This window comes from Microcaecilia unicolor, chromosome 2 (assembly GCF_901765095.1).
Source record: "Microcaecilia unicolor chromosome 2, aMicUni1.1, whole genome shotgun sequence".
NCBI classification, from domain to species: Eukaryota; Metazoa; Chordata; class Amphibia; order Gymnophiona; family Siphonopidae; genus Microcaecilia; species Microcaecilia unicolor.
In genome coordinates this window covers 619,883,273-619,901,173 of record NC_044032.1, presented here as the reverse complement: position 1 = coordinate 619,901,173, position 17,901 = coordinate 619,883,273, and the positions used below count along the sequence as shown (strand labels likewise).

The following is a 17,901-nucleotide window of genomic DNA, read 5'->3' as shown; positions in this document are numbered from 1 at the left end:
ATAACAGACCTCATCAACCTGCCAACCCGAAACACCACAAAATCTGCACGATCATACCTAAACCTCCACTACCCAAGCAGCAAAAGACTCAAATACAAATCTACCTATGCAACCAGCTTTTCCTACCTAAGAACACAACTATGCAACACATTACCAAAAGCAGTAAAAATTACGCTCAACCACCTAAATTTTCAGAAAGCACTAAAGACAATCCTGTTCAGAAGAGCATACCCCACCGACCCAACATAAAAACACCTGGTCACATGCGACACAATGTAACCAAAGACCATAACGGACATTATCTGACTCTTTCTTCCCCCTTCCCTCTCTAACTTCCCCTCAATGCACCTACCATACCTTACATGTACCTCATTCTACTACAATATCACTTTGTATTCATTCATACCATGTATTTGTTCAGACTGTAATCGGTTAACGCCGTTAACGGTTATATGTAAGCCACATTGAGCCTGCAAAAGGTGGGAAAATGTGGGATACAAATGTAACAAATAATAATAATAAAGTAACACGTATTCAGGAGACAAACCAAATAACATTTTGTAGATGATGGTGCATGCTTTGAAGATCAGTCTTTCCTTGATTGGCAGCCAGTGTAGTGTTTCAAGTAGTGGGGTAGCTCTTTTATTTTGACTTCTTGAAAATTAGCCTTGCCACAGTGTTTTGGATGGTTTGCAGAAATTTCAGTGCGCTTTCCTTGCAGCCAACGTATACCGCATTGCAATAATCCAGTTGTGAGAGTATCATCAATTGTACTATTATCCAAAATAACTGTTTAGGAAAATAGTCTCTGATCCTTCTCAATTTCCAAAGTGTTCTGAAGCATTTCGTTGACTGTTAGGTGTTTGTCAAGAATGATTCCCAGTATTTTTAGCTGTGTTTCAATTTAGTATGTTTGGTGGTTGAGTGTGAAATTTTGGTGGGCTGGGGGGTTATGCAGGATTGTCAGTACCAGGAACTTGGGTTTGTTTGTTTAATTTGAATTTGAGAGTTTCTGCCCAGTTTTCTCTAAGGTCCAGACCTGTTTTGACTTTGTCCATTTATTTGTGATACTGTTGTTGAAAGGTATGTAAATGGTGACATCATCTGCGTAAATGAAAGGGTTAAAACCCACGAACTCCAGTTTTTTTCCGAGTGGAGCCATAACTATGTTGAATAGTATCGGTGATATTGGAGACCCCTGTGGTACCCCACATTCAGAGATCCAGGATGTTGATAGCAGGTTGGACATCTTTAAAATGTAGGATCTGGTTTTTAGGAAGCCGTTGAACCATGCAGCTACTGTATCGGTGACTCCTATATAATCGAGCAGGGTCATCAGTGCTTTGTGATCTACTAGATCGAATGCACTTGACATGTCGAATTGCATTAATAGTATATTCTGACCTCTGCTTATGAACTTCATTAGCAGAGTAGTTAGGACCGTTTCAGTGCTGTGCTGTGGTCTGAAACCTGATTGGAATTTACGTAGGATTGAAAATTTTGTTAGGTATTCCATTAGTTGTATTACCAATCCCTCTACTGTTTTGGTCAATAGAGGTATTGAGGCCACTGGTCTGTAATTTGTGAGATCGCTGATCTTGTTTGTGTTCTTGAGGATTGGCGCGAGAATGATTTCACCTTTATCTTTTGGGAATTGTCCTTCTGCTAACATGTATGTAATATGTTTGGTGATGCATTCGATGAACCAAGCTGGTAGATTTTATCATATGGTTGGGGCATTTGTCTAACAGATATTTTACATATGAGTATTTTGTCAGTAGTGCCTTTATAGTGCTCATTTTGGGTGGTTCGAATGCAGACCAGATTCTGTCTGCCATGGTATGGGTGTTGGTTTCACAGTCATGTAGGAAGTCAGTGATGGATGTTTGTGGTATCGCGAGGATAGACCTGGTCTTTGCTATTTTTTAAATAGTAACATAGTAAATGACGGCAGATAAAGACCTGTACAGTCCATCCAGTCTGCCCAACAAGATCATTTTACTTGGTATGCAATACTTTATATGTATACCCGAGTTTGATTTGTCCTTGGTATTCTCAGGGCACAGACCATAGAAGTCTACCCAATACTGTTCTTGTACTAAAAGTTCTGAAGCTAACGTCGAAGCCCCTTAAAATTTACACTCCAGCCCATCCATATCTATTCAGTAACAATCAGGGCATAGACCGTAGAAGTCTGCTCAGCACTGGGTTTGCTTCGCAATTACCAGTGTTGCCACCAAATCTCCACTAAGATTCCGTGGATCCATTCCTTCTAAACAGGATTCCTTTGTGTTTATCCTATGTATTTTTGAATTCCATTACCATTTTCATCTCCACCACCTCACGCAGGAGGGCATTCCATGTATCCACCACCCTTTCCGTGAAAAAATACTTCCTGACATTACTTCTGACTCTGCCCCCCTTCAACCTCAATTCATGTCCTACCACCTTCCCATCTCCAGAAAAGGTTTGTTTGCTGATTAATATCTTTCAAATATTTGAACGTCTGTATCATGTCACCCCCGTTTCTCCTTTCCTCCAAGGTATACATGTTCAGGTCGGCAAGTCTCTCCTCGTACAATTTGCAACGCAAATCCCATATCATTTTTGTAGCCTTCCTTTGCACTTTCCAGTCTTTTTATATCTTTAGCAAGATACAGACTCCAAAACTGAACACTATACTCCAAGTGGGGCCTCACCAACAACTTGTAGAGGGGCATCTCCTTTCTTCTGTTGGTTATACCCCTCTTTATAAAGTCTAGCATCTTTCTAGGCATGGCCGTCACCTTGTCACATTGTTTCTTCACCTTCAGATCCTTGGACACCAACACCCCAAGGTCTCTCTCCCGAGTTGAGCTTACTAATCTGTCCCCTCCTATTCGGTATCTTTTTGGGTTTCTGCACCCCAAGTGCATCACTCTGCAATTCTTGCCATTAAATCTTAACTGCCAGACCCTCAACCATTCTTCTAACGTTTGGAGATTCCTTCTCATTGTTTCTACTCCCTCCAGGGTATCCACTCTATTGGCTAACTTTGTGTCATCTGCAAAAAGGCAAACCTTTCCTTCCAACCCTTCAGCAATATCTCCCACAAATATATTAAATAGAATCGGCCCCAGCACCGACCCCTGAGGAACTACACTGCTCACCTTCCTTTCCTCTGAGCGGATTCCATTTACCACCACCCTCTGCCACTTGTCGGTCAACCAGTTTCCTATCCAGTTCACCACTTTCAGTCCTTAGTTCAGCCCTTTCAGCTTATTCACGAGTCTTGTGTGGGGGGACCGTATCAAAGGCTTTGCTGAAATCCAGTAGATTACACCTAGTGCACTTCATCCAGTTCTTTGGTTACCTAGTCAAAGAAGTCAATAAGATTCGTTTGGCAGGATTTTCCTTCGGTATAGCCATGCTGCCTCGGGTCCTGTAACCCACTGGCTTCTAGAAAGTTAACTCTCTTTTCTTTCAGCAGTGACTCCATTATTTTTCCTACTACCAACGTGAGACATACCAGTCTGTAGTTTCCCACTTCTTCCCTGTCTCCACTTTTGTGAAGAGGGACCACATCCACACATCGCCAATCTCGCAGAACCTCTCCAGTCTCTAAAGATCTATCTATTAAATAAATCTTTAAGAGGTCCCATATGACCTCTCTGAGCTCCCTCAGTATCCTGGGATGCATCCCAACCAGCCCCATAGCTTTGTCCATCTTCAGATTCTGAACCTGCTTATAAACTCTTTCTTCTGTAAATGGCACAGTATCCACTCCATTCCCAGATATTCCCTCGGCAGCCAACCAGTCCTTCTCCAGGATTTTCCTCCATGAACACCGAAGTGAAGTAATTGTTTAGCACATTCGCTTTATCCTCATCACCTTTCAGTCTTGCAATTCCATTCCTATCTTTTCTCTAATATATCTGAAAAAGGTCATCATCTCTCTCTACATCTTTAGCCATTTTTTCTTCAGCTTTCCCTCGCCGTATTTCCCTCTTCGCTTCTTTGAGTTTAATCCAGTAATCTTTTCCGTGATCCTCTCATTGCGTTCTTTTGTATTTCTTGAACAAAGCCTCTTTTGCTCTTATTTTTTCAGCTACTTGTTTGGAAAATCATATACTACTACTACTACTTAACATTTCTAGAGCGCTACTAGGGTTACGCAGCGCTGTACAATTTAACAAAGAGAGACAGTCCCTGCTCAAAGAGCTTACAATCTAATAGACAAGTGAACGGTCGGTCCGATAGGGGCAGTCAAATTGGGGCAGTCTGGATTCACTGAACGGTAAGGGTTAGGTGCCGAACGCAGCATTGAAGAGGTGGGCTTTAAGCAAAGACTTGAAGACGGGCAGGGAGGGGGCTTCTTGTTTTTGTTTGAAGTATTGAGCTAATTCGTTCGCAGTAGTGGTGGTGTTTCAGTTGACACCAGTATTTCCTGTGTTTTCTGTAGGTTGCTCATGAGTTTGAATATTTTTTTTGTATATCTCTTTTCCGTGATCCTCTCATTGCGTTCTTTTGTATTTCTTGAACAAAGCCTCTTTTGCTCTTATTTTTTCAGCTACTTGTTTGGAAAATCATATACTACTACTACTACTTAACATTTCTAGAGCGCTACTAGGGTTACGCAGCGCTGTACAATTTAACAAAGAGAGACAGTCCCTGCTCAAAGAGCTTACAATCTAATAGACAAGTGAACGGTCGGTCCGATAGGGGCAGTCAAATTGGGGCAGTCTGGATTCACTGAACGGTAAGGGTTAGGTGCCGAACGCAGCATTGAAGAGGTGGGCTTTAAGCAAAGACTTGAAGACGGGCAGGGAGGGGGCTTCTTGTTTTTGTTTGAAGTATTGAGCTAATTCGTTCGCAGTAGTGGTGGTGTTTCAGTTGACACCAGTATTTCCTGTGTTTTCTGTAGGTTGCTCATGAGTTTGAATATTTTTTTTTGTATTAGTCTGTTCTGGATTTGTGTATGTGTTGTAGTATTCCGCTTTTGCTTTCTTTATATTGTGTTTGTATGTTTGTACATGGCCCAGAAGGCAACAATTCCTTTAAACTGACAATACTTTAACCATTACCCCTTAAATTCTAGAAATGGCACTTAAAGTTGGGCACATAAATGCTCGCCCTGTTAAAGAATAGGGTCACTTACACAAGTAACATAATTAACAACTAAGAATGCGTTACACCAATGGTCCTTCTAGCCCAGTATCCTGTTTCCAACAGTGGCCAATCCAGGTCACAAGTACCTGTCAGAAACCCAAATAGTACAACATTCCATATTACCAATGCCAGGGCAAGCAGTGGCTTCCCCCATGTCTATCTCAATAGCAGACTATGGACTTTTCCTCCAGAAACTTGTCCAAACCTTTTTTAAACCCAGATACACTAAATGTTGTTACTACATCCTCCAGCAAAGAGTTTCAGAGTTTAACTATTCGTTGAATGAAAAAAATATTTCCTCCTATTTGTTTTAAAAGTATTTCCAAGTAACTTCATTGAATGTCCCCTAGTCTTTGCACTTTTTGAAAGAGGAATAATCGATTCACTTCTACTCGTTCTACACCACTCAGGGTTTCACAGACCTAAATCATACTTCCCATCAGTCGTCTCTTTTCCAAACTGAAGAGCCCTAACCTCTTTAGCCTTTCCTCATATGGGAGGAATTCCATTCTCTTTATCATTTTGTTCGCTCTTCTTTGAACCTTTTTCAAATTCCACTATATCTTTTTTGAGATATGGTGACCAGAACTGAACGCTACTCAAGGTGAGGTTGCACCATGGAGCAATACAGAGGCATTACAGTATTCTTGGTCTTATTTATTGTCCTTTTCCTAATTAGCTAATTGGCTCTAAATTGGCACTAATTGGAGATAAGAACCGACATTGGCACTAATTAGCAGCTGTGCACATAACCAACTTATGACCCTATTCTGTAAACAGAGTGCTTAACTTCTCTCATGTGGAACTCGAAAAGGGGGCATGGCCAAGGGATGGAAATGGGCATTCCCAGGATTTAGGCACAGAATTATAGAATACTTCCATTTCTGCACCTAGCTGACAGTAGTTAGGCACTAGCATTTACATCAGACTCTGGCAGGTATACATGCTCACACCTAAAGTTAGGTGTGAAAATGATTTAAGTTAGTATTCTATAAAAACAGTTCCGTGCAGAACTGCCTTTATAGAATTCATGCTTGGCACGCATTATCCCAGCGCCATTTACTGAATCTACCCCTATATGCACAACCCACATTTGTGTCTGGGTTTGCAAATTCCCACAACCTGAAATACTGGTGTAAGGCTTGTATATGTTTTCATTTCAGTCTGGTAGTTTTGTGTACAAGCACTTGAAACTGCAGGACATTTTAAAATTAGGGCTCCAGGGGACAGGAGTGAACACAACTACTTACATTTCATTAATGCATATAACTTCCAAGGAAGGATCCAATCCCTGTTCAGAACTAAGGAATCAGTAAGCTCATTCCCCTTCTTTTTAAGTGAATAAATTAATTCAGTCGAGTAATGGGTTAACATTCCCCCATAATACAAAGCAAAACATAATTTCTGCCAAACCTGCACCGTTGGCTCAGTCAATGCACAACAGTTGAGATCTCCAACTGTGAGCTTTAAACAAAACTGGGGAGAAAGTCCTCGACATTCAAATCCCATAAATTGGAAAAATTTTAACTGAATCACATAAAACACTGGCCCAGTGCAGGTTTGGCAGAAATTTTGTTTTGCTTTGTATTATTGGTGATTGTTCTGCCTCCCTTTCTATAGCTGGATGATAAACATTTCCCCTCCCAGTCTGAAATATTGGACCATAGGAAGGATTCTGGTAGTTTCCATTCCAGTTCTGTAAGTATATCAAAACAATGGCAGTGAAACACAGCAACAGTATGAAAGAACAAAATATATTTTAGAGAAGCAGCATGACCCTTTTAAGGCTTGTGAAAATATTGTTTCTCCGTATTTTGTTTCAGTTGAGGAGTAGCCTAATGGGTAGTGTACAAGCCTGAGAAAAAACAGAGAAACCAGGTTCAATAAAGGCGGTACATCAAATCCCATTCCCTTTCTTTGTAAAACTTATTTTTTAAAAAGGAGGTTGTTTTTCTAGACCAGTGATTTAAAAGAAACTCAAAGCAATTCATGCTACACAGACCTGTTCTGAGGTTTATTTCCACCTTTTTAAAAATACATTTATAAAGAAATAAATGAAGAGAAAGTTTCCTATCTTCAATAACTACAACACATAAAATTGGTAAGCCAATACATGTCAGTAGAAGATGTAATCATTTAGTGGGGGGAGTTATCAATGTGGACTACCATTAAGACATACTATTTTACCACAGGTCCCATTTTATGCAATGAGACCTAGTTACTATTAACTGGGGTTAACACTAAAACAGCACATCTTAACAGTAGCCAAATTTGATAACTCCCCTCCCCCCTCCTTAGTGTTTGTCTTTGCTAGTACAGAGCTGGTTCACAGGATGTCTATAATGAAGATCCATTGTTGGTCCAATTCAATAGTGTACAACTGAAAACAAAAATAAGACCAACTAGATGGACAAAAAAGCCCTTAAATTTAAACTATGACTTGCATTAAAAAACAAAAGGAGTGAATAACTAGGCTATAGTGCAGGGCTTCCTAAACCTATCCTGAGAACCTTGCACCCAGTGAGGTTTTAGGATCTCCATAATGAATATGTATGAGAAATCTGCATAGTCTGGGTCTCCAATGCATGCAGATTTATATCATGCATAATCTTGGTGGATATTCTGAAAGCCCGATAGGATGTGGGGGTCTCCAAGATAGCTCTGCTATACGGTTTTCAACTAAAAAGCACACTGAAGTCTGAAATCAAACATCTGTATTGCATGCTTATGAATATATTAATGGAGGTGATCAGCTGGCACTTTGAGGAACAACCCCTCAGGTTGGTTAATGAGGAATGACCAATTTTTCTAACAAGGAAAAAGGTTCTAGTCCAAAGATTTGAGGGTTTGCAATGCGTCATCCTTTCGCTAACTATATCTCAAAATATAAAGTCAAAAGCTCTCCTACCCCTAAAATCTGCTGCTTGTAGAGGTCTTGTTAACAGTACCACAAACGGCATTCTTTAAAACAAGTGCTCACCTTAATGTCATTTCTCAGCTCAGGTGCGAGGTTTAGGACAAGCAGGTAATGGGCATAAGCTGTTCCAAAATCCTGATTCTCTAGACAGTGCTGGGCACTTCGCAGGGACTGGGAAACCAACTTGCTTCGGCCAGTTTTCCGATTACGTTTCCGGGCAGGATGCTCCATATCTACGGAGTTGAACATTCTGCACCAAACTCCTAATTGTGCAATTAAGCATCAGCTGCAATGTATAAACTGCACCAAAAAAGATGCAACAACAAAAAGAAGCAAAGATCACATTAACAGTTGCACTACAGAATATTCCTATGCATACCAAAAAAGTATATATAGTTAGCAATACTAAGAACTCAACACAAATGAGCATCTTACTCACACAAGGCTATGTAACCATCACTATATCTGTGGCATTACAAGATGGAATCTGTGTATTCTATCAGCCTTCACATTCAGACCCACAAATGACTAGACTACTGCTGCAGCCAATTTTCTGTATGCATCAAAGGTTAATACTGGCTCATAACTTACATAAAGCGGATTAATGCAATTTTTTAAATGTTGAAAAATTTTGGAAAAACATTTTTTTTTAACGCTGGGAATTCATATGCATTCCATACATTGTGCATGCGTTCCAATGACATCATATGCAGTAGCGCTTATTTTCAAAGTAGTGGGACGTCTTAAAATGCCTTTTAAAACATCCATCTGTTAAAAATGTCCAAATCCTGATTTTGGAAAGTCAGAATTTGGACATTTCACACTTCAATTTGTTCAAATAGCAAGGGGGCATGTTGTGGGCATGTTTTGAGCTAGGGAGGCCCCAAAAGTTGGATGTTCAACAGGGATTTTTAAATGGGAAGAAACGTCCATGTCTTAAAAAAAAACAAAAAAACAGGAACATCTGGATCTGTTTCAGTCACGTCCAAGTTACATAAAGTTGCTGTAATTGAGCAGTTGACTACTGGAGGGATTAACGCATGACTCCTCCTTAATCCCCTCCCCCCGGCTGCTATCCCCTTCCCTCTCCCCTGAAAGAGGAACTGAAAAGGAAGCCCAGGTTCTCTGTCAGCTGCAGGTATTATAGCCATAATGAACAAAGCTCTAAGCAGATCAGAGGAGTAGCCTAGTGGTTAATGCAGTTGACTTTCCAGGTTCAAGTCCCACTTCAACTTTTTTTTTTTTTTAATTTTGAGCCTTCCAAAAACAGAAAAATACCTACTGTACCTAAATATAAGACACCTTCAAGCCTGAAGGCTACTGAAGTGGTGTGCATTCAAGTACAGTGGGTATTTTTCAGGTCTTGGAGGGATCACACTTACAAAAAAAAAAATAAATGTTTTAGTGAGGTTTGAACCTGTGTCCCTTGGTTTACAGTCTACTGCATTAATCACTAGGTTACTCTTCTGTTCTGCAGGGATGTCTATGTGGCCATATTTTTGAAAATTATGCCAGGCGTATTTGTGTCCCTAGATTTTTGTCATTCAAAAGTTGGACATTTTACTTTGGAAAATGGCTATTCATTTTGGACATTTTCAGTGCAAAAATTAATCAAACAGGAAAATCTACATGTTTTTGTTTGATTATGCCTGTGAGATGTCCATTTTTTTTGATGTTATGAGCAGGACCCTTTTTTTTTGGACTTAGATGCTTTTTTGAAAATACTCCTCCATGTGGTCAAAGAGCAGCATTAAAATCGGTCTAAAAACCAATTGGGGAACAAAAATGAGAGAAAAATCAATTTTAAAAAACCTGGATTCTATATATGGCAACTAAAGTTACTTGCACAAATCAGCATGCATAGCCAATTTGCACATGCAACTTAATGAGCCAATCAATGCCAATAATTGGCTGCTAACCACCAATTATTGTCATTAATTAGGAGTTTTACGCACATAGTGGCAGGGGTTGAAGGAGGGTTGACAGAATGAACTGGGGGAAGGCAACCTGGTTGAGAACTCAAGTTAATCTTGTGAACCTTGTCATGGAAGTACTCATCCATAGTCCGTGGAGAAAGTGAAGGAGGGGTTGAAATGAAGGAACTTTGAGTAGAGAGTTTGAGTGTCTTAAAGAGACGTTGAAGGTTTGAGCCAAGAGAGTTTGTCAAATGGATGTAGTAGTCTTGTTTGGCAAGTGAAAGAGCAGACTGGAAGGAGGTCAGCAAGAATTTGAAATGTATGAAGTCAGCATGGACAAGGGATTTCAGCCAAAGGCGTTCAGCAGATCGGGCACAGGAATGTAGGTAGCGGATTCTAGAGGTCAACCAAAGCTGGGGTTTCGCACACCTTACAGAACGGGGAATGAGAGGAGAGAGCATCCAGAGCAGAGGAGAGAACAGACAGACTTGGATAACAGTGGCTGAGAAGAGAGAAGAAACACTGGTGGACAAGGGTCAATAGCCTGAAGATTCCTAAATGTATTGGTGGAGACTGGATATACTGGGGGGGGGGAGTGATAAGTGTGAAAGTTATCATCAGAGCGGGGAAGAACCAAGGTGTAGAAATTGGAGAATGAGCAGTTGGAGAAGACAAGATCAAGACAGTGGCTATTCTGGTGAGCAGGGGTAGTGGAGCACAGCTGAAGATTGAAAGAGAATGTTAAAGCGAGAACTGAGCGGCATAAGAGTTAGAGGGGTCATTAGTATGAATTTTAAAATCCCAAAGAATGAGGGTTAGAGAAAGAAGGAAAGTCAGGAGTCAAAGTCAGTGAGAAAGGAATAAAGGGATTTATCAGGGAGTCGATGAATGATTGCTACTCTGAGAGGTAGAGGAGAGAATAGAAGGATGGTGTGGACTTTGAAGGAAGAAAAGCAGCGAACACAGAGGTGAAAGAAGAGGTTGAAAACAACAAGAGGGTGGAAGTAGCAGCCCAACACCACTTTCGTGGCCAATCGGCAAGGTGTATGGGAGAAAAGATAATCTCTACGTCACACGTCAGCAGATGAAGCAGAGTTTTCAGAGCAAAACCAAGTCTCAGCTAGTGCAAGCAGATGGAGAGAATGAGAGATAAAGAGGTCGAGGATGTAGGCAAGCTTGTTGGAGACAGAGTGGGCTTCACAGGACACATGAGAAAGGCAAAGAAGGAGGGGAAAGGAGAGGAACAGAAATAAAATTGGAGACATTGAGGCTTGTTTTCAAAGCATGTAGATTTACAAAGTTACATAGGTTACTATCAGGCTCATTTTCTAAAGAGATGGACGTCCAAAAAGTGACATAAATCGGCACTTGGATGTCCTTCACACAGAGACGTCCAAATCAGTTTAATCGAAACCCGATTTTGGACGTGTCAGAAGTCCATCACAAGGTCGTCCAAATCTCAAGAGGGCGTATCGGAGGCGTGGTCAAGGCGGGACTTGGGCGTTCCTAAGACTTGGACGTCTTTGAGCCATAATGGAACAAAGCAAAGACGTCCAGGACTAAAACTTGGACGTTTTCACCTGGACCTGTTTTTATTACAAATGAGGCAAAAAAATGTGCCCAAAAAGACCAGATGACCACTGGAGGGAATCGGGGATGACCTCCCGTTACTCCCTCAGTGGTCACTAACCCCCCTACCACCCTCAAAAACATGATTAAAAATATTACTTGCCAGCCTCAGATGTCATACTCAGGTCCATGACAACGCATGCAAGTCCCTGGAGCTTTTAGTAGTCGGTGCAGTGCACTTCAGACAGGTGGACCCAAGCCCCCCAACCCTTACCTATTACATTTGTGGCGGAAACAGCAAGCCCTCCAAAACCCACCAGAAACCCTCTGTACCCACATATAGGTGCCCCCCTTCACCCATAAGGGCTATGGTAGTGGTGTACAGTTGGGGGTAGTGGGTTTTGGGGGGGGTCAACAGACAAGGTAAGGGAGCTGTGTACCTGGGAGCAGTTTATGAAGTCCACTACAGTGCCCCCTAGGATGTTGACTGCTATCCTAGCATGTCAGGAGAGCCAGTGTACTAAAAATGCTGGCTCCTCCCAAGCCCAAATGGCTTGAATTTGGACGTTTTAGACTTGGATGTCTTTGGTTTCGAAAATGGCTAAAAATCAAAGACGTCCAAATCCAAGGACTTCCAAGGTATTTTCGAACACAAAGATGGACATCCATCTTTTTTGTAAAATGACCTTTTCCCCTCCTCCGAATTTGGACATTCTACAAAGACGTCCAAATTGACCAGGATTGGGATTGAAATCCCAGCACAGAGCAGAAGGAGCAAGAGAGTACGGAGAAGAGTAGAAGAGGCATGATGACAACAATGATGAAAATGAGATGCACTCATACAGAATGGAGATGGTTGAATGAAAGGAAGAAAACCTTGAAAGTTAAGAGCTGAAAAGAAGGAAGAAGATAAAAAAGATGATGAGGCAATGAAAGCAGAAGGTGGGCAATGTGGTCCTAATGTAGTAGTTTCAGATGTATGCAGTAGTTTCAGATGGAAAAAGAGATTGGGAAAAGTCAGTATCAAGAAGAGAAATTGTACTGGAGCCATTGGGAATGAGGCAGCATGGGCAGAGAAATTAAAGTTTGGTTCAGTTCTGCAAGTGATGGAGGAATGTCATCTGGTTTAGATTATTTAGAATGTCTAGCTTTTGCTAGGCTACAGGTTAGAAAGGTCAGAGAGAAATGGAACTTTCACTGTCCCTTTTTGGGGTTAATGTTAGTTCAAAGGTATTAGTTTACCACATCTGTATACCATTATGAGCCAGGCATATTGCAGGCAATTTAAAGGATTAGTTTAATGCTAGTTAGAAGAAAATAGTTAGATATACATATTCTTGATAGATTTAGAATTTGTCTTATAAGGAATTCTGATTTCTGCTTATTTTAGAATATGTTTTATTCTGTGTAATTAATAATTCTATGTAGAATATCTTTTCAATTCAGTGTTACATCAGTGTCTGACTTTCAAGTAAGATTGCAGTTGAAAAGGTCATCGTCTGGTTTGAATTATCCACAGTCCTAGCGAGTTCTGTGAAGGAAGCTAATAGGTGAAAGAGGTCAGAAAAAGTCAACTTACTTCCTTGATGGATTATAGCAAAATGTAGGACTGTATGCCATTAAGCAAGACTGGCCCCTTAGCCCCTAAATGAACCCAGTTTAAGCTATGACTGGGATTATGTGAATAATAATAAAATGCCAAGAGATAGGTGCCACATTGTCTAGCGTGAGAGGCCCCAGGTCATAGGTCAGTTTAGGAAATGTCTGGAACTTATGTAACTGATATTTTGAACATATGTGTAGAGATGATTGGTTCAGACAGGGTAATCAATCTATTCCTTACCATCTGGAAAGTAAGGGGGGCTAGAGGGGTTTAAAACTGTATATAACTGGGAGCAGAAGCAGCTTACGTCAGAAGAAGGAGCTGAGAAGAAGAGAAGAGAGCTGAAGAGGACAGACAGAAGCCACAAGACACAGAGAGCTGAGAAAGAGAAGAAGAGACTTAGTGCTGATGTCCTACTTTGTTTGCTGGCAAATAAAGAAGATTTCTCTCTCATTCTGGTGTGTGGTGTTTGACTTCTGAAGTACCACAGATTCTGCTAACAATAGTGGTAATTCCTGCAACAGGAATAGGAGAAAGGAAAATAAAAACTTGTAGAGATAACATGTTTTGCATGCCCAATGGTGCATGGCACCTAGAGCAGAAACCCCAAGTGGATCTGGGAGTCACCCAAGAGAATCTGGGAGGAATATGCAGATGCACTACAAGACCTCAGCAGAACACTTTTTATTGATTTTCCTGCTTCACTATATGCCCCCATTGTGTTGAGACCGATTTTAATGCTACCCTATTAGACACATCACATATGTCATTGTAATGCAGACAGTGAAGAAGACTCAAATAAAAGACGCTCCAAGAAAAAATGAAAAATTAAAAATGTTGCTTCTTGCAACATCCTCTTTAAAATGTTTACAATAGTTATTTTATAATTATAGGGAACCGTATGTGTATTGTTTTTCTCATTTATTTTTATTACTATGCCAACTTTTTAATTTATAATTATTTTTAATATATTCAACAAAGATTGATACTTATTACTGTGTCAACATGCAACATTGTATTTGTTTCTTATGTATATTTGTTCTATATTCTTGTTTTATGTTGTTATTGTTTTTATATGCTGTTTTGTAAATAGACTCCTGATGCAGGCCCCTTGGAACGAAACACGGCTGTGTCATTTTCATCAATCAATAAATTTTCAATTTTTCATTTTTACCTGGAGTGTCTTTTGAGTCCTCTTCGCTATTTTTTCTACCTTCTATACCCCTGCAAAGATTTGTTTCTTCTGTTTTTGTATCATTGTAATGCACATGGAATCCGTTTGCAACCCTACTACTACTCTCTTATGTGATGCATGCTATTACACCATTAAGACATACGCACCTGCAGAGATGGATAGTAATGAAGTACTTGTTACAATACTTTATAATTGTCAGTACTTTTTTTTTTTTTTTTTTTTTACTTGTAACAAGTTAAATTTTTTTCCAATACCTTTACTTGTAAAAAATAAGCTGTACTTAGTAAGGAAGTACAAGTTAAGAAAGTAGCTTAGGCAGTGTGTTTCTTCTAGCAAAAAAGGTGCCGTACTCAAAAGCCAGGCCACCCTTCAGGGGTGGGTGGGGTGATCACTGAGGGGCTCACCCCACAATAGCCAGGACCCCTGCAACACTGAATGTATGACAAGGCAGAATTGGTGTGTAGAGCCGGATCTCTTTCATGAAAACTTGGGGACCCGTGAGTCAATTTTAGCAGACAATGGAAAAGGTGCCAGTACTCAGTACCCCCAAGTACCCCCTCAAAAAAAGGCCCTAAGCTTAGGAGTATTCTACTACTACTACTTAACACTTCTATACGCAGCTTCCTTACTTCTGCTTCTCCCCTTCAGGGCTTGTAGCTGATTGGGACCAAACCTCTGGTCCCACAAACAGCTGAGTAAAGCAGCGTCTGACCTCAGTAGGCCCGTGCCTGGGGCCTGCCGCGGTGAGCCGATGCGTCGTTGACCAGGGCCAGTTCTACCTATAGACCGATGAGGCTCTGGTCCAGGGGGCCGGCATTAAAGAGCGCCAACCGCCGAACCCATGACGTCACCCTACCCATATCTCTCCGTGCCTCCATCCGGTTACCTTTTTTTTTTTTCATTTATTTTTCAGTCACATCCTCTTCGCTCCTGCAGCCGCTGCGACAGCGCTACTAAAAAGCTGCCTGCACCGAGCTTACCCGCTGCTCTGACCAGAACCGTCCCGGCACTGCAGCCGTCCCACAGGAAATTGCGTCAGAAGAAGGGGCAGGAGGACGGCCGGGTCAGGGCAGAGGAGGAAGGCCGCCTGGTGCAAACCGCAGGCAGTTTTTACTAGCGCTGCGGCAGGAGCGAAGAGGATTTTACAGAAAATAGAATTTAAAAAAGGTAACCGGGTGGGAAGGGGAGGGAGGAGCGTGGAGGTTAAATGAAAACAGCAGACGGGGTGAGCCTATGTAGTTCACAGACTGAAGCCAGTAGGCGGAGATTACCGCCATTTTAGCTCACCCAAAACAATAGTCAACGATTATTAGAACTAAAGGACTGCCTACTGTGTAGTCTATTCTGTAAAAAGTCTAAAGTTGGTCCACTTGGATAAATAGTGCCTGAAAGGTGGAAGACAAAAGGATTGTGGTTTTTTTAATTACTTATTTGATAGCGTTTTAATTGATTTAAAAGCTTCCCATATGTAGATACTCAGTTTTTATTTCATGATAGTTGTATCACTAAAAATTATTGTAGTTGCTAGAAACAACACTTATAAACTCCGTGTTTTCTGCTCATTTTTCAATACTGTTCTATATAATTCAGATGGCCACATTTCAGTGAGGATATCATGTTTCTTGATGGGTTCATCTTGTAATCTGCCTTGGGAAGCCTGGTGTTATAAAGATGGAATATATTGAAATTAAATGGAAGCAAAATTAAACTCTCCTTTCATTGGGGCACATGGAATCATATCTTTATCTGTTGTGTAGAAGTTTACATTTTAGATACACAAATGGCTTATTCTGTTGTGAACCTGAAACATGTTTCAGGGACAAGTGGTTTTATTAGTCAAGATAAAAATAAATATTTTGTTTCATGCAGATCACTTTTGTTTAAACATAACTAAATGGGTTATAGGCCCATAATGCAGTCCACTGGTTTTCTTATATTTTGTTCTTGTGATGACTTATTCTGTGCCAAAACTGATGCAACTTTTAGTGTTTGGCACGTGTCGGAGCGGGTAGGCCCGGTGTAGGCTGCAGACAGCTTTTCAGTACTGCGGCTACAGGAGCAAAGAGGATTTTACCGAAAAATAAATGAAAAAAAAAGTAACCGGGTGGGAAGGGGAGAGAACAGAGCCGTCGGGGGGGGGGGGGGGGGGCACAGAGATGTCGGACCATGTGTGGGCAGGTGGGGGCAGAGAGATATGGGCTGGGTGACCATGGGCTTGGTGTTTGGCACCCTTTAATGCCAACACCCTTGACCAGAGCCTTATTTGGTCCATAGGCAGAGGCGATCCTGGTGAAAAGATCGGCGCACCACAGCAAGCCCCCATGAATTCTTTGGGCCAAGGCACGGGCCTACTGATGTGAGGTCAGATGCTGACTTACATCTGATTGGGCCCAGCTGTTTGTGGGACCGGAAATTTGGTCTCAATCAGCTGCAGGCCCTGAGGGGGAGAAGCAGAGGTAAGGAAGAATACTTTTTTTTTTTAAATACTACTTTCTTAACTTGTACTTTACTACCCATCTCTGCCTGTTTGCACATACAGAAATGGCGGAAGGTTGGAACACTGACACAGGAGAAGCTGTTTATCGATCCCAGGACCCCATCAAGAACCTAAAGATTCGGTATGTGCCAGGGAGTGGAGAGCGGAGCCTAAACTAGAGTGACAGGCGCCAGCTGCCTCTTCCTTCAAAATCATTTCTATCCTGCCAATTCCTTCTCTTTGCTTTTACTCCTGTTTTCCTTGTGCTTCTTGCTCTCTTCCTATTCTCAGTGTCTGCTTCCTTTCAGCTTTCCCCTCCTTCCATTATCATAGTCTTCCTATGTCGTTCTCTCTTTTGGATCTCCCTAGCACCTTGTTACTGCTATATCATTGTCTCTTTGTCTTTTTATCCTTTCACTTTATTAATCAACTGCACACTGCCTTCATACTTCCTCTTATATGATCTGCCTTTGCATCCCTATTACTTTTTTTAAATATATTTTATTGTCGTTTCAAATATTAACAATAAGAATAACATTCATGAAATGTATGAATTACATAAATGTTGCAATTATGAGAACAATATAATCAAATATAGCTCACATAAAAAACAAGTTGCATCCCTACTACTAATGTAACTGTTTTCAAGGACACTCCACTCTAGCTTCCACATCCCACTGTTTGTATGCATGGTATTTGAATATGGGGAGTGGGTTCGTCTCTTAAGACGCTGGGTGAATTCTAGCGTTGCTTTTGTCCTCGCCCTCAAACTTCTTCTGCTCTTCTCAGAATTCATCTGCAGCGCATCACCTCCACCAGTGTCCTTCTGCAGCAGATTCAGGAGCCAGGTGCAGAGCATGGGAAGAACCTTCTGCCACTTGTGACCTTGGCCTCCAGCAGGGCTACAGCTGCTTCAAGTAGGTGATGCCTGCTGCCTCATTGCTTTCTGTGTCTCCTCTCATGAAGTATTTTCCAATTATAGTTTGTAGCCCAGCTGAGGTAAGACAGCCAGTTAATTTGAAGATAATAACATAACATAGTAAATGACGGCAGATAAAGACCTGTATGGTCCATCCA

General features: G+C 41.2%; 2 protein-coding genes across 5 annotated transcripts in view; one reads left to right on the top strand and one right to left on the bottom strand.

Moving 5' to 3' along the window:
- The window catches only part of PRMT9 (protein arginine methyltransferase 9), an 80,945-nt gene extending 65,574 nt beyond the window's left edge, over window positions 1-15,371 (bottom strand). The window contains exons 1-2 of one of the 2 annotated variants that reach the window (XM_030191663.1): window positions 15,329-15,371; window positions 8,129-8,365 (exon numbers count right to left, since the gene is read on the bottom strand). In XM_030191663.1, coding sequence (XP_030047523.1) covers window positions 8,129-8,314 — 186 coding nt within the window. In that variant the 5' untranslated portion in view covers window positions 8,315-8,365; window positions 15,329-15,371. Of the gene's footprint in view, window positions 1-8,128; window positions 8,366-14,977; window positions 15,095-15,328 lie in introns of those variants that run through there. The other variant, XM_030191664.1, reaches the window with a different exon arrangement.
- Window positions 15,372-15,399: 28 nt separating this feature from the next.
- Window positions 15,400-17,901, top strand: part of MKS1 (MKS transition zone complex subunit 1) — a 65,965-nt gene continuing 63,463 nt past the window's right edge. The window contains exons 1-3 of one of the 3 annotated variants that reach the window (XM_030191667.1): window positions 15,400-15,515; window positions 16,888-16,966; window positions 17,614-17,741. In XM_030191667.1, coding sequence (XP_030047527.1) covers window positions 16,890-16,966; window positions 17,614-17,741 — 205 coding nt within the window. In that variant the 5' untranslated portion in view covers window positions 15,400-15,515; window positions 16,888-16,889. The remainder of the gene's footprint in view (window positions 15,516-16,887; window positions 16,967-17,613; window positions 17,742-17,901) is intronic. The other 2 variants (XM_030191668.1, XM_030191666.1) reach the window with 2 other exon arrangements.